At 44.9% G+C, this 14,603-nt stretch overlaps 1 protein-coding gene across 1 annotated transcript; it reads right to left on the reverse strand.

Annotated features, from left to right (window-relative positions):
• Nucleotides 1-5,376: 5,376 nt before the first annotated feature.
• On the reverse strand, nt 5,377-6,445 carry MC1R (melanocortin 1 receptor). The gene has a single exon (XM_027847690.1). It carries the CDS (start codon nt 6,325-6,327, stop codon nt 5,377-5,379), a length of 951 nt encoding a protein of 316 aa, XP_027703491.1. The 5' UTR covers nt 6,328-6,445.
• Nucleotides 6,446-14,603: the final 8,158 nt, after the last annotated feature.

The following is a 14,603-nucleotide window of genomic DNA, read 5'->3' on the forward strand; positions in this document are numbered from 1 at the left end:
AGTATGACATGTCCACCTTTGACACCTGGTGGAACCTATGGAAACCTCAGAATAGTGCTTTTAAATGCATAAAGTACATGGGATTAAAATGGAAGCCAATCAGATTGAAATAATTAATTTTTTTTAATTCACAATTGTTCTGAAATCTATTTGTAGATCTCTTGAGTTAAAAACCCCTGTCCTAGTGACCCCAGAGAACACCCAAGAGATACTTGTTGAGTCAAAAGGTCCATGGATGAAAGGAGGTCAGAGGAGGAGGGGTGGCTTTTATTTATGCCAAGGGTCTGTTTTGCTGGGAAACAGGGCTCAGAGGTTCCAAGACTGATGGAGAATTGAAAACAGAACCCTGTTAGGAAATTCCTAACTTGGGGGTGTAGAAGGTGTAAAATGGTCATCGAACCTGCCTGGGTGCCCACACTTAGAGGCTCAGTGACAGTGAAAGAGATATGGGCCAAGCTGCAACATTCTCAGCCCGTCCCTGTGGCTTAAAGGTGAGTTTGGAAACCCAACCTAATTCTTGGGCTCCTTGCCCACTGTCATCCGAGCTCCTAGGATCTCTCAATCTGGCTTTGTGCCAGGGTCCCAAGCCCTGCATCTGGGGTGGTAGCATATGAGGGAGGGGTGTGTGTGTGTGTGTGTGTGTGTGTGTGTGTGTGTGTGTGGTGGGACTTGGGGGTGGGAATATAAGGAGAGCCATCCTCCCATGTTGGCCCTCTGTACTACGTAAGAGCAGGGCACTTGATCTCCCTAGCTCCCCAGTTAAAGATGTTGACCATTGCCCCTCTCAGTCCTTATGCCCTGACATTTGCACTTGGTATACTGCCTATCAGTCACCATGTAAACTGCATTTCCAGGCCTCACATCCAGCAGAGGACAATCCCCTAGAATCCCAAAGAAAACTAGTTCAGCCCTTTGCCTTTCTCCCAACAGTAAATTACAGTAATTCGGTCCCTAGGGAAACTGATCAATCAAAGTGAAAAGTCAGGGAGGAGAAGGAGGAATAAGACTTGAGCTGAAGCCACCCACCCCAAAAGTAGAGCCCACTTTGCTGTCAGTGGTGACATCTGGTCGCTAGAGGGCAGCAGGGCTCCCTTCCCTTGAATGGTCCAATTTTCTGGACCAGTCCTGGCTTCACTTTGGCTGAAGGCGTGTGGCAGTTAAGTAATCTCTTTGATCCCTACACTACCCAACATACAGTGCCCCTCTTATTCAGGGCTCTCTAGTCACTTTGATAGTGTGAAAAGAGTGAAGTCATCAAACCTCACAGGTAACTGAGGATCAGAATCCCTGGGTATTGTTCTCTGGGCATCATGGAGTTCTGGATAGAATGCTGCACCCACCACCTGCAACCAGAAGCCCTGGGTTCAAATGCTGGAACTGACATCACCTACTTTTATGACTGTTGGCCAATCACGCTATGCCCTTGATCCTGGGCAGGACCAATCCTTTTCATAGGGTTCTGAGGAAAGTGCTTTGCCATAGAACCATGAGTTTGTAACTTTTAAGTTGTAGGGAGGGGCTAAGGGCAAGTCTTGGAACAGACCCATTGCCTGAGTAATTGTGCTGGGAAGTCACAGGGAATAACAAAGGTGGGTGATATTGCTTGTTACTCATGGACACAGTTCTTCAAATAGAAATGAAAAGATACAAATTTCATGGTTCCCTCACAAGCTTTCCAGGACCTATCTGACTTCTGCAATGTGCAGCTTCCCTCAGCACCTGCATACAACAGTTTCTTAATATTTTTTGTGTGGTATATAGTATATACATGCATATTCCTGATTATAACATTGTACTTGGTTTTATGTGGAGACACGATTCGATTGTGAAATCACCTTTTAACAAAGTTCCTCCTTTGAATGGATGGGGTCCATCTACTACTTTATAAATTCAGCACTGAAGTTGTCTCTCCAGATTTGACTGGAAATACACACATACACATATATGTGTGTATATATGCAAAACACATACATATATGCCTATATGTGTGTGTCTTTCAATATGTTTCATTCAAAGGTGCACCTCTTTACAACTATGTATATATATATATATATATATATATATATATATATGTATGTGTGTGTGTATACAAGGGTGAGTGGGCATTTGTGCATATGTCTAGGCACTATCTGTTGATGTAGTCATCGGGATCTGGGCTGTGAGTCTGAAGTATGTGCTTGCCAGTATCTGTGGCCTGTGCAGGAGGGTTGTTTCCTTTAGGTTTAGTGTTCTTAATTTCTAGAAATCTTGTCTTTTGTTCTTGAGCTACACCCTCTCTCCATCCCCGCCCGTCTCCCTTCCCCCACACACCTCCTCCTCTCCTTTATGATGTGGCCTCTCGTGGTTGGTGTCTATGTGTCTGTAGCCCCTCCTCCCTCTCCTTGTTCCCAGGGTCCCAGGGTAAGGTTTCTTAGCTATTCTCTCTGGGTGGCTGCGGGAGGCTGGAAGGCAGGCTAACCATGCTGCCTTCTGCACCTCCCTCCCGGTCTCCACTAATATACCTAAGAAAGGGGAAGTTTCACTGATCAGCCCCATCTTGGCCAGCTCTCCCTCTCCTTGTGACACCAAGCCAGGCTCACTTTCTCTCTCTTCGGGGCGGGGGGAGGGAGGTATGGTCTCAGGCTGCAGTCTGACTCATTCTCCCATCTTGCCGTGCCAGGAACCAGCTCTCTGGCCCCTTAGCAAGAAGTCTGGAGCTGGGGTTGGCAGTCCCATTTGTTCTTTGACTTTGTGCTCCCGGCCAAGGGGAGGGGAAGTTGGGAGAAGACTGGGATCCTGAGAGAGAAGCCAGACAAAAGGAACTTGGGAAGAGTCAACAAGTATTTATGGTATGTCTGTGGTGCACAAAGCTAGAATGCAGATGAGTTGTTTTTAAGACTCAATTTGAAGGGCAGCTAGGTGGATAGAGCACCAGTGCTGGAGTCAGGAGGACCCGAGTTCAAATCTGGCCTCAGACACTTACTAGCTGGATGACCCCGGGCAAGTCACTTAACTCTGCCTCCAAAAAAGAAAAGACTCAACTTGAATTTCATAAGAGAAATAACATGTGTTGTAGATGGTCCTTGTTTCAAGAAGGCGGAGGAGCAAGCAGAATAGAAGGGTGAGGGAGGAAGAAGGGCGAGAGGCCCTAGAGGGGGGTGTGGTGCAGCAAGGGGTGGGAGATCAGATTTGGGTTTGAGAACAATAATGTTAAATAATAGCATTTCTATAGTGCTTTAAGGTTGGCAAAGGGCTTTATATATGTTATCTCACTTGATCTCCGGGACAATCCTACCTGGCAGGTGCTACTATTCTCCCCATTTTAAAGATGAGGACTCAAGGTCCATCAGAGCACCTCAGTACAAGCAAGATAGCAATGGAGAGATTCAGATTTCAGGGTCCCCCCCCAAGCTTTCTGGTAGCTGCCTGATCTATCCAACCAAATAAACTAGAGAGGACATCCTCTGTGAGCATCCTTGCCTTTGAGATGTGTCCAGAATGATCACAAAAAGCCTCACATTCAGAAGATAGATATAACCATTGAATCATAGATTGCTGGATCTTGGATGGGACCTGAGAGCATCTAGTTCATACCTATCATTTTGCAAATTAGGGAAACTGAGGCTCAGAGAGGAGATATGACTTGTCCAAGGCCATATATCTAGTTGGTGGCAGCAGGGACTAGAACCCAGGGTTCTCAAATTTCACTAAAGTGAAATACATAATACATACATAATATATAATGTTGCCTGAGCTGGAACAAGGCTGAGAAAACCCTCTGATCTGGGTAAAAGCTAACTCTCTTACAATGGGTGGTGTTCAATTCCCACCCCTAAAGCTGCCCTATACTAGTGTTTTTTGCCTCTGTGGGGTTTTCAAGACTGGGACTGATACTTAGCTTAGTTGGGTATGTTGGGAACAGAGCTTGTCGAGGTGGGGACAAGGCTTCTAGCCTCACTTTACCTTGGGCTCCTTCCTTCCCCTGCTGGCTTCTAGATGGTGATCAGAGAGAACTGACTAAGGAAACGCTGGATTTAAAGTCAAAGGACCCTGAGTAATCTGCAGCTTACTATCTGCATGACATCTGAGCCTCAGTTTCCCTCTAAGTCAAATGAGGAGGTTGGCCTATAAGATTCCTTCCAACTCTGAAATTCTGTGATTCTGGGAGGAGCTCACTCAGTCTTCAGACTTCTCTCCTTTCCTGGGTTATACAGGACTCCAAGATTAACCAAGGTAACTTCACCAATATTTTGGGGCTTTCTCCTCTAAAGGAAAGCTTTTTACTCTGACTCTGGGCTAAGTCAGGCAAGATCTGAGAAGTTGAGTCCAGTTCTTAGCTTCTGCCTTCCTGCCTATTTATCACTTGTTTACCTTCCCCTCTCCCACCTCTCCTTAAGGGATATGAAAGAGCAAAGAGGGATGATGAAGCATAGTCACAAATCCACCCCCACCCCCCATCCCTTCCCGGCAGTCAGACAGCGTCTGGGCAGAGTGGATTTATTGTCATTTCTCAATCACACGGTTCCCACACAGCCTCAGTAACAATCACTAACCCAGCCAGGTCAGGTCAGGCATAGGCCAGTGGTCTGGACAAAAGCAGGGGAGTCAGAATCAGTGGCCAAGTTGGGAGCAGAACCTCAGTATTGGAACTCCCAGTCATCTGCCCCTGATTACCATTAGCATCCCACACGACTGCATGTCCTAGGAGTCTTCAGTATCTTGGACCTGGGTGGGGAGATAGGAGGGGTGGGGGTGGGGGTACTCCAAATGCTTTTTCATGGCTCCAGTTGGTGTTGAGGTATCATCTTTCCAATCTGGAGTGTGCAAGCCCTGCCTCCTAGATGCAGTATCCTTAGCCAACTGAAGCAATGACAGGAAGGAGGTAGGAAGTGAACAGGTCTCTGGGTACTCATACCAGGAACAGGTTGAATTTCAAGGCTTTGGGGATGGGGTTGAAAATCGTAGCCTCAAATGAAGGATAAAAGTGTATCAGATGCAGGGGATTGTTCTACTGTTCCTGTCGTATTATTCATTATGTGCACAGCTGAGCATCCATGGGTGTGCACAAATGAGTATGTAAGTGAAAGTGAGTGCTGTGTGCACACGCGCACACATGTGTACATACACACACATACACACATTCTCTCTCTCACACACACACAAACACATGCATTCCATTGAAACATCCTTCTCAAAAGGGCAATTCAGAAGTTGGAGGCCAGGCTGACTAATGATGCATATCCCTCTTCACCAAGGGAGAGAACAGATTGTGCCCACTAACCAGAACATCCAGACCCCTTTGCAGATGAGAAGTTGCCCTCCTCCATCACATTCAGTCCCACTGGGTTTCTGCATGCCTGCATGCACGGGCATTTGCAATGCCCCACCCCTGCCCCCTTACCAGGAACACAGAATCACCTCCTTGAGTGTCTTGCGGAGTTCTTGGCTGCGGAAGGCATAGATGAGAGGGTCAATGATGGCATTGCAGATTATGAGGATGAGAAAGAGGTTGAAGTTCTGGAAGTAGCAGCTGCATGTGGGATGCTTGGGACAGAGGACAAGAAGTGTGAGGTGCAGGAAAAAAGGGGCCCAGCAGAGGAAGAAGATGCCCAACAGGATTGTGAGAGTGACAGCCCCCTTGAGGATTGACAGCTGGTGAATGGTGTGTCTCTTGTGTAGCCGAGCAATCCTCCTGGCATGCTGGCAAGCCTGGATGAACATGTGAATGTAGAGGACCACCATGAGCCCCAACATGGACAAGAAGAAGCCAATGAGACAGAGCAGGACTGCAACATGGTTGTAATAGGAGATGAAGAGGGTACCAGAGAGGGCACTGGACACCCAAATGCCCACAAGGACTCCCTGAGCTCGACAAGGAGTGACAATGCTGTGGTAGCGCAGGGCATAGAAGATACTGATGTAGCGGTCAACCGCAATGGCTCCTAGGAAGGAAATGGAGGACATCATGGAACCACAGATCAACACATCAATGACATTGTCAAGCCGTTGCAACGTGGGCGCCTGCATCACCAGCACCCTTTTCTCCAGCAGTAGCACCACCAAGATCTCCAGCAGGTTACTGCCACTCACCAGAAGGTCTGATAGAGCCAGGCAGCAGACAAAATAGTACATGGGCGAATGGAGGTTGCGATTCTTGATGATGGCCACCACCACCATGACATTCTCCACCAGGCTCAGCAGCCCTAGGGTCAAGAACAACTCATTGGGAACGAAGAACCCGTGGCACGGAATATGTGTCTGGTTGGTGGGGACAACTTGATGGAGGGTATCTGGGGAAGTGGAGTTCAGAGAGTTAAACAATCTCTTCTGTTGACCGGGCATTGGCATAGTTCCGGGTTAAGAGCAAGGAGCCATGAATGTGAAACTAGCAACACATATGAACTGGAATTTTCCAATTCCTACCCTGGAGGGCTTTCTCAAAGTCAAACAGCTGCCCGTCGCTGTTTCAGTTCATCGTTCTCATCAGTTAGTGTCCAGAGGAATCCCCAATGTTTATTTCCCCTCCCCTTCCCTCCTTTGGTCTCAGACAAAAATCACAGTCACCAAATCCACCCCATACTCATTATTTCTCTAACCTGTCAAAGGACATCCTACTGATTCCATTAGCACAATAGAGGCTGCAATAACTCAAGTCATGTCCAATGTTGCCTAATCATCCTTTCTCTATTGCTTGACTCCAGAACCCAGAGAGTCTCAAATTTCCTGCCTGAACAAACCCAAATTCTCAATCTGTGCACTTCTCTCTTCTCTTTGCCCTCCACAGGTTGTTTTGTTCCACAGGAATGGAATGTTCTTTCTTTCTTTTTTTTTTCCTCTTGGCTTTTTCATCTCTTTTCCTTAGCTGGGTGACGTGAGTTAGCCAGTAGGATACGAGGTCCACATCTCCACAGTATCTGCATCCCCTGGGAACTCCAGCCGCAGCCCTCTGCCTTGGTCCAAAGAAATGGATTGGAGCTGATGTCCCAGTGAAGAATGAAGTCTCTCTCCCCCTTCCTTTAAAGACAGTCTGTGGAGCCCCTCCTTCAAAGGAGGCTGATTTGACCACATGATAGTGGCTCATACTGGGAATGCCCAGCACAGCAGAATGATTAGTTATGAAACTTGTCAGAGCTGAGGAAGTTCAAAATCTTACATAAACGTCCTGTAGGTACTGCCTGCTAGATTCACGTGGCTGACAGTGAAACCAAGGATACCTTTACTTGGCATCAGGGGCTCTGAACCCAGAGAAGCAGTGCTTGAGAGGGCTGAACTAGGAATACTGGATTGTTACGAGGAAGATAAGCTTCAGCTCAAAATTAGGAAGATTTTTTTCAGCAGTGAGAACTGCCTGTAAATTAAATTGGGTTACTTTGTTAGAGCAGGTTTCCCAGCACTAGAAGTATTTGAGCAGAGGCTAGGTGACTCAGCTGTCAGGTATATTGTAGAGGGAATTCCTGCACTGAGGCCCCAGTTTGGAAGAGATAACTCCTAAAGACCTTCTCAATGTTAAGATTCTGTGAACCCTAAAGGTTAAGTTTGTATGGAGCCTTTCTGTTCATCCTCTTAAGTCCTAGGAGGAGAGAGGGCTCCATAATTGCATTTAATGAGGCAGCAGTGGTACAGAGGTTAGAAAGAACTGTAGTCACAGTCCATTATTCAAATGATTATTTTGCCTCTCCTTCCCAAACAGTGAAGCTCTATTCAGTTATTTGAGATCTCTAGCCCAAGATCTTAGACACACTCTACCCTGAAAGTTCAATACTAGGCCAAAATGAAAAGGAGGTAGCCATCCTCACCTGCAAATTGAAATGGTGCATGCCACTGAAACAATGCTTGTTGTCCTTCATTCTCAAAGAGGACCGAAATGACATCACTATGTCAGAGTCAAGTTACAGTGTGTCCGACTGTGGCTGATCAGACCAATATGAGCTCGAACATTTAGGGGAGATTCTCTAAATTTTGGCATTTCGAATTGCTTTTGAGCTACTTCAATCCTGCCTTGCATAGAGCACAGCACCTTCTCTGATGAGGGCACACCACGCTGGTGTGGTCCTGTGCCAGTGTGTCCCATGTCTCACAATCAATTCCAAAGCTCTCCAGAGAGACCTTAAGAGTGTCCTTGTATCGCTTCTTCTGACCATGATGTGAACGCTTCCCCCGTGTGAGTCCTCCGCGAAACGATCTTTTAGGCAAGCCTAAGTTTGGCATTGGAACAATGTGGTCAGCCCATTGGAGTTGCACTCCCTGCAGAAGAGTTTGAATGCTTGGCAGTTTGGTTCGAGAAAGGACCTCAGTGTCTGGCACCTTATCCTGAAGGGTGATCTTCAGAATCATCCCAATTCAAATGGAAGCGATTCAGTTTCCTGGCATGGTGCTGGTATACTGTTCAGGTTTCACAGGCATACAACAATGAGGTCAGCACAACAGCTCTGTAGACCTTCAGCTTGGTAGTCAGTTTAATACCTCTTCTCTCCCACACTTTCCTCAGGAGCCTCTCAAACACTGAGCTAGCTCTGGTAAAGTGTGTGTCAACTTCACTATCAATGTGTATATTCCTAGAAAGTATACTGCCAATGTAAGTGAACTTATCCACAGTATTCAAAACTTCTCTATTTGCCGTAACACAAGCAGCCGAGAACTGGTCCATACTTTGTTGCATCTCAGCATCAGAGGTGGCATTGAGTGCGTAATCATCTGTGAACAAAAAATTATGTATCAACTCTCCCTCCACTGAACATAAACCCAAGAATGCAACACATCTAAGGAGTGCTTGCTGATAAGAACAAGAGACCGTTCTGGCTTAGTTTGCTTGGGAGTGGCTAGCCATGCCCCATTGTACCATTCAGTGGTGGTGGTAGGGTGGTGGCTAGCATTTTTTTCTTATTAAAAATGCTTTATTGGTGGTCTTTTCATTTGTCATATCACTGTCACTTCCCAATGATTCCATTCTACTCCACCCTTGCCCCTCTCAATAGCAGGATCCTCTCTTATAACAAATAAATCAATGCCCTGGTCAGGTCTGAAAACTGAGGCAGGAGGCATGCTTCCCCTTACTCTGAAGACACAACGGGACATAGCATTGGTCACTGATGAAGCCTTTTCAGTGTTGTTTTCCTTTGCCTTGTTATGGTTACATGTAAACTGTTCTGGCTTTGCTTACTTTACTCAGCATCAGTTCATTCAAATCTTCCCAAGAGTATTTGAATTTTTCCCCTTTGCCATTTTGGGCATCTCGCGTTTCAATTATATTCCATTCAGTCATGTGTTACTGTTTGTTCAGTCAGACTTAAGTACCTACATTCCTCCCAGGTCTTTGCTGTTTGTACATGAGACCCTCTTGGGGCAATATTCCTAATAGTTTTATTGCTGGATCAAAGGTTATGTACAGTTTAGCTACTTTTTTAGTAGAATTCCAAATTGTCTTCTAGAAGAGTTGTCCTTTAGCTACTTTTTTAGTAGAATTCCAAACTGTCTTCTAGAAGAGTTGTCCTTTAGCTACTTCTTTAGTAGAATTCCAAACTGTCTTCTAGAAGAGTTGTCCTAATTCATAGCTTTACCAATGATGCACTAATGTACCTGTCTTCCTAAAGCCCCTCCATTACTGTCTGTTGGTCACTTTTGCCCCTCTGTAAGATGCTAGCTGGGACCAGAGTTGTTTTAATTTGCACTTCTATTATCATTAGTTATTTGGAACATTCTCTGATAAATGACTTTTTGATTTACCCTCCTCAGTCCAAAGCAAGGATTTATTTGGGATGAAGGCCAGCAACAGCTCTCTATTCTTTCATTTCCACTGGCCAGCAAGACCACATTGGCCCCAGGGAAAGAGTCACATCAGACCTAGACTTCTCGGCTCCAGCACTGGTTAGCCAGAAGCTGAGCATGTTACACTGAAAATCATTCATGGCAGAGCAGAGAGTGCCCACAGGGAGGGTAGTGTGATGACAGGGAATTATCCCTACCACGATGTCAATGGCTACAAATAGCATGGATTTGGATACTGTCTTTCTTCCAAAGAGCTCAAAGCATTTTCACATCTATAATTACATTGATTCTCACAGGGAATGGGGTTATTAGCCTCATTTTTGCAGATAGGGAAACTGAGAGAAAGATAAAGTGACACATTCCAAGTCATAGAGCAAATCAGAGGTACAACTGGAACCAGAACTCAATTACTGATGTCCTATCCAATATCTGGTCTCACGTTTCACATCAATGTGTCTCAATCTTTTCTAGTCTATGACACGTAGAGAAAGCATCAGACTATGTCATGGAGCTGTGCACCTTCCATTTAGCCATATTAGGTGACTGGGATCACCTATCTCTGTCTGCCTGATTCCTCAACTGTAAAATGGGGATCACAAAGCATCCACCTCCCAGGGCTGTTGTGAGGACAAATGAGATACTTGTAAAGGGCTTTGTACAATGTCTGGCACATAGTAGGTGCTATATAAATGCTTATTTTCTTCCCCATCTGCAAAATGAAAAGGCTAGGCTAGCTTAACCCTCTTCCTTCCTGGTTTAAAAGAAAATTGTCAAAAGGGAGTGAAAGAACCTAGAGAATCATGACACACCAATGTTATCTTCCTAATACCCTAATCATGCAAGGTGCCCTGGTTAGGTAAAAGGGGTCCTGTCCTCACCATGTGCTGGCACTTGGGAGTTTATGGAATACCAAATTATTTGTTACCTTGGGCAAATGACCTCAACTCCCTGGGCCTGAGGCTCCACATCTGAAAACTGAGGGTGGGAGGAGAGGGAAAGGTGGTTGAGGTGAACTCTGAGATCTCTCATCTCTTTCCTCCGACTTCTACAGCTATCCTGGCATCAGTACCATTGGAAGCCGGCTCCCCTGGGTTAGATAATCCCTCCTTGGGTTTGTCACTTTTTCCTTGCCAATAGGGAGCTTAAGAGACTCCTATCCTATTTCATCTCTGAAGGTCTGAACAGCACAGTAATAACTCAAACCATTCTTTGTATTTGGGGTATGATGCAGAATCAGGACCAATGGACTCTGCTCTTTCAGCTTCCTGTCTCTGACTACTGCAGAAAGGAGCTGTCCCTGAGTTTCAGTGATATTTTCAGTCCATAAATGAGACCTTTGACGTAGATGCCCCCCACCCACCAAGGCACACAGACTTCAAAGAGCGTGAGAATGGGACAACCTTTGGCAGAAAGCTGACCGCAGCCTCTTCCTGACGAGACCCTGGCCAGTGGGCAACTGAGACAGGGAAATCTTCCCTCAGGGCACCCACATTACATTAATTCTCATTAGGATAAAAATGGTCACTTGGTTAGGACTATTGAAGGCCATGGGCACAGCATTATAAGCCCATTGTCATGAGGACATACAAAATTGAAATTCACAGATAATCACAACCCAACACTTCAACTGTCTTTCTCAGCAAGTCTTTCCCTAGAGGTACCGAAAGATCTGAATTTTATCTCCTTTTGCTCTGGTCTCCCTCATTGGCAATGTGCTCCCTGAGTGGAATTCTGAGTAGTGAAATAACCAGAAAAAGAACTTGTATAATCTACTCAAAGGACCATCTCTAATACTCTAGAAGATACAGATGTGGGCATTCCTTCCCACAATGCAGATGGTAACCACGGCTCTCATCCATGTTCCTCCATAAATTCACCAGAGGGTGACTTCACCACTAAACCTTCTGAGACCCTTCTTCAGGTTCCCCTGAAGTCCAGGGATACCAACAGAATACATGGGTGGTCCATTGGCTGTCTCTCATTTTTGCTATGACTGCTGTTTTTTTTTTTTCCCAAATTGTTTTTCTAATGATATACTTCAGGCCACTTCCAACTGTTCATTTGTTATGTGTTGCCCACCATGAAGCATGAATGCAAAAGCATTTCTTCTAAGCATTTACTATACCTCAGGCACTCTACTAAGCACTGGGAATATAAAAACAAAAAAAAAAAAGGGGGAAAGTCCTTGCCCTCAATGAACTTACATTCTAAAAGGGAAGAAAACATATATAAGGGAGTGATGGCTGGAGAACAGTTTGATTTGCAGAGTCACAGAAGTGGTCAGCTGATTCACAGGGCAGTCAGTTAATACATCCTTCTGATTAAACAGGTAGTATCAATTTGGTTCTTGTGCTTGGAGCAAGAGATGGGAGGGCAGGGAATGGGGTATTACATATATGGGTCCACAGAAGATGGTAAGATTGTCCAAGTTGATAGCTGGATGGGACATTAAGAATAATTTGGTCTGGAGTCCATTAGAGATAGTGGGCTAGGTAAGTTTGTACTTATCAATCACCAATCAACATGGCTCAGACCCAGGGTGGGAGTTCCAAAGCTTAAGTGGATTAACTTTCTCTGGGGCTTGGATTCTGGAAGCCCACTCTGAACAGGTGGGGAGAAGCAGGGCAGTAGCTAGAGGGCAGACGGCTCTCCCTGTTTCTCTGCTGATCTTTTAATGTCCCCCAATTTCAATTCTTCTGAGACAACAGTATTTTCTTTGACCAGCAACACCACATCACCACGAGTTATACTGGTGAGGTTAGCCAGGCCTTAGTCTAAACAAGAACCCGGTGGAGGTTTTAATCCCAGTCCTAATAGTGAAGTTCTTGCTAATTCATTCACTCTTTGGTTCCTCTACCAAACCACACTAACTAGGCCTTAATGTTCCTATGACAGGACAGCCTCCTCTGCTGGGAGGTGTTACAGTAACATATCTCTATTTGGAAGAGTAGAATACTCCTGGGCCGATTTACCCCTAGCTCTTGTGTAGGACACATAGCTCTTATGAGAAGTCCCAGAACAGTAAAATATACTAAAGAAGACCACCCCCAAAGAGATCACACAAACGGGAAAAGGACCCACATGCACAAAAATATTCACAGTAGCTCTTTTTGTGGTGGCAAAGAATTGGAAATTGAGAGGATGCCCATCCATTGGGGAATTGCTGAGCAAGTTGTGGTGTATGAATGTGATGGAATACTATTGTGCTATAAGAAATGATGAACAGGCTGACTTCAGAAAAACCTGGAAAGACTCGTACGGTCTGATGCTGAGTGAAGTGAGCAGAGCCAAGGGAACGTTGTACACAAAAACAGCCACGTTGTGTGATGACTAATATTGATAAACTTAACCCTTCCCAGCAATACAAGGATCTAAGACACCTCCAGAGGCATTGTGATGGAAAACGCTATCCACGTCCAAAGAAAGAACTACTGAAGTTGAATTGCTATTTTTTTCCTCTTCTGTTGAGTTTTGTTTCCTCTTTCTGATGGTTCCTCCTACTGGTTTTAATTTCTACTTACAACATCACTAATGTGAAAATATGTTTAATATGAATGTAAATGTATAGCCTATATCAGATTGTGTGCCGTCTTGGGGAGGGTGGTGGGGAGGAAGGGGGAGAAAAATTTTGAACTCAAAAGCATATGGAAGTTATTATTGATAAATCAAAATAAATAAAAAACCACTGGATTTTTCAGGCTCCTTTGGTGGTGTATTAACTTTCCATATTGGTGTCAGGTTATACTTTGCACTGTCTACCCATAGTCATTAGTCTCTGGTCCTCCCCTTGGAGTCTGACAAGGAATCCATATTTCTATCTTGCTACGGCTGTGTGGACCATAGGTTACAATTTCAAACAAGCAATAAGCATTTGTTAAATGGCTCGTTTTGTGGCTAGATGCTGTGCTAAGCCCTGGGAATACGAAGAAAGGCAACAACAGTCCTTACCTTCAATGAGCTTACATTCTGAATTAAATGCATTTTCTGCTTCTCTGGCTCTTGGAGTAGTGAAGAGAGTATTAGCCTGGAAATTAGGAGACCCTATGTCTGGTTCCTGCCATGTCACTAATTGTGTGACCTTGGGGGTGTTCCTTCTTTCATGGACTACAGTTTCATTATCTATAAAATAAGATGTACTCAATGACCTCAGTTTTATAAGGTCCATCTCACCTCCAAGATTCTCTTTAGTTAGTTCATGGGAGACATCAAGGTGACGTCCTTTGTCAACCCAACAGTCCCAGATAAAGTAGCGCTATTCAAAGCCCAAAACACCCCAAGTAGGAGCACTTCTTTATTTTTTCTTCATTTTATTGTTATGAACTTTACAGAAATCAACAAACATGAACATTTCCTTATACAAACAGGGAAGGGGGAGGGAATAAGCATTTGCTAAGTGCCTACTATGTATGGGCCAGGCACTGTGCTAAGCACTTTACAAATATTATCTCATTTGATCCTCACAACAACCCTGTGAGGTAGGTGCTACAATTATCCCCTTTTACAAATGAGGAAACTGAGGCAGTTAGAGGTTACATGACTTGCCCAGGGTCACACAGCTAGTAAGCGTCTGAGGCTAGATTTGAATTCAGGTCTTCCTGACTCCAGGCCCAGTGCTCTATCCACTTTGCCACCTAGTTTCCCCTAAGAAGAAAAAAAGAGCACTACATATCAAACCACAAATCTCCATCATATACAGCTTGTTTTTTAGAGCAATATTTGTAAGATCTGAGATATTTGCAAAATGCTTTGCAAACCTTAAAATGCTACACAGATGTTAGCTATTTTATCATTATTTTTATTTAAATGCTAGTTCCAATCCTGCCTTGCTTATCTGTGTCCCCCAATTAACTGCCTTCCGC

This window comes from Vombatus ursinus, unplaced genomic scaffold (genome assembly GCF_900497805.2).
Source record: "Vombatus ursinus unplaced genomic scaffold, bare-nosed wombat genome assembly UNPS02005286.1, whole genome shotgun sequence".
In the NCBI taxonomy this organism is placed as follows: Eukaryota; Metazoa; Chordata; class Mammalia; order Diprotodontia; family Vombatidae; genus Vombatus; species Vombatus ursinus.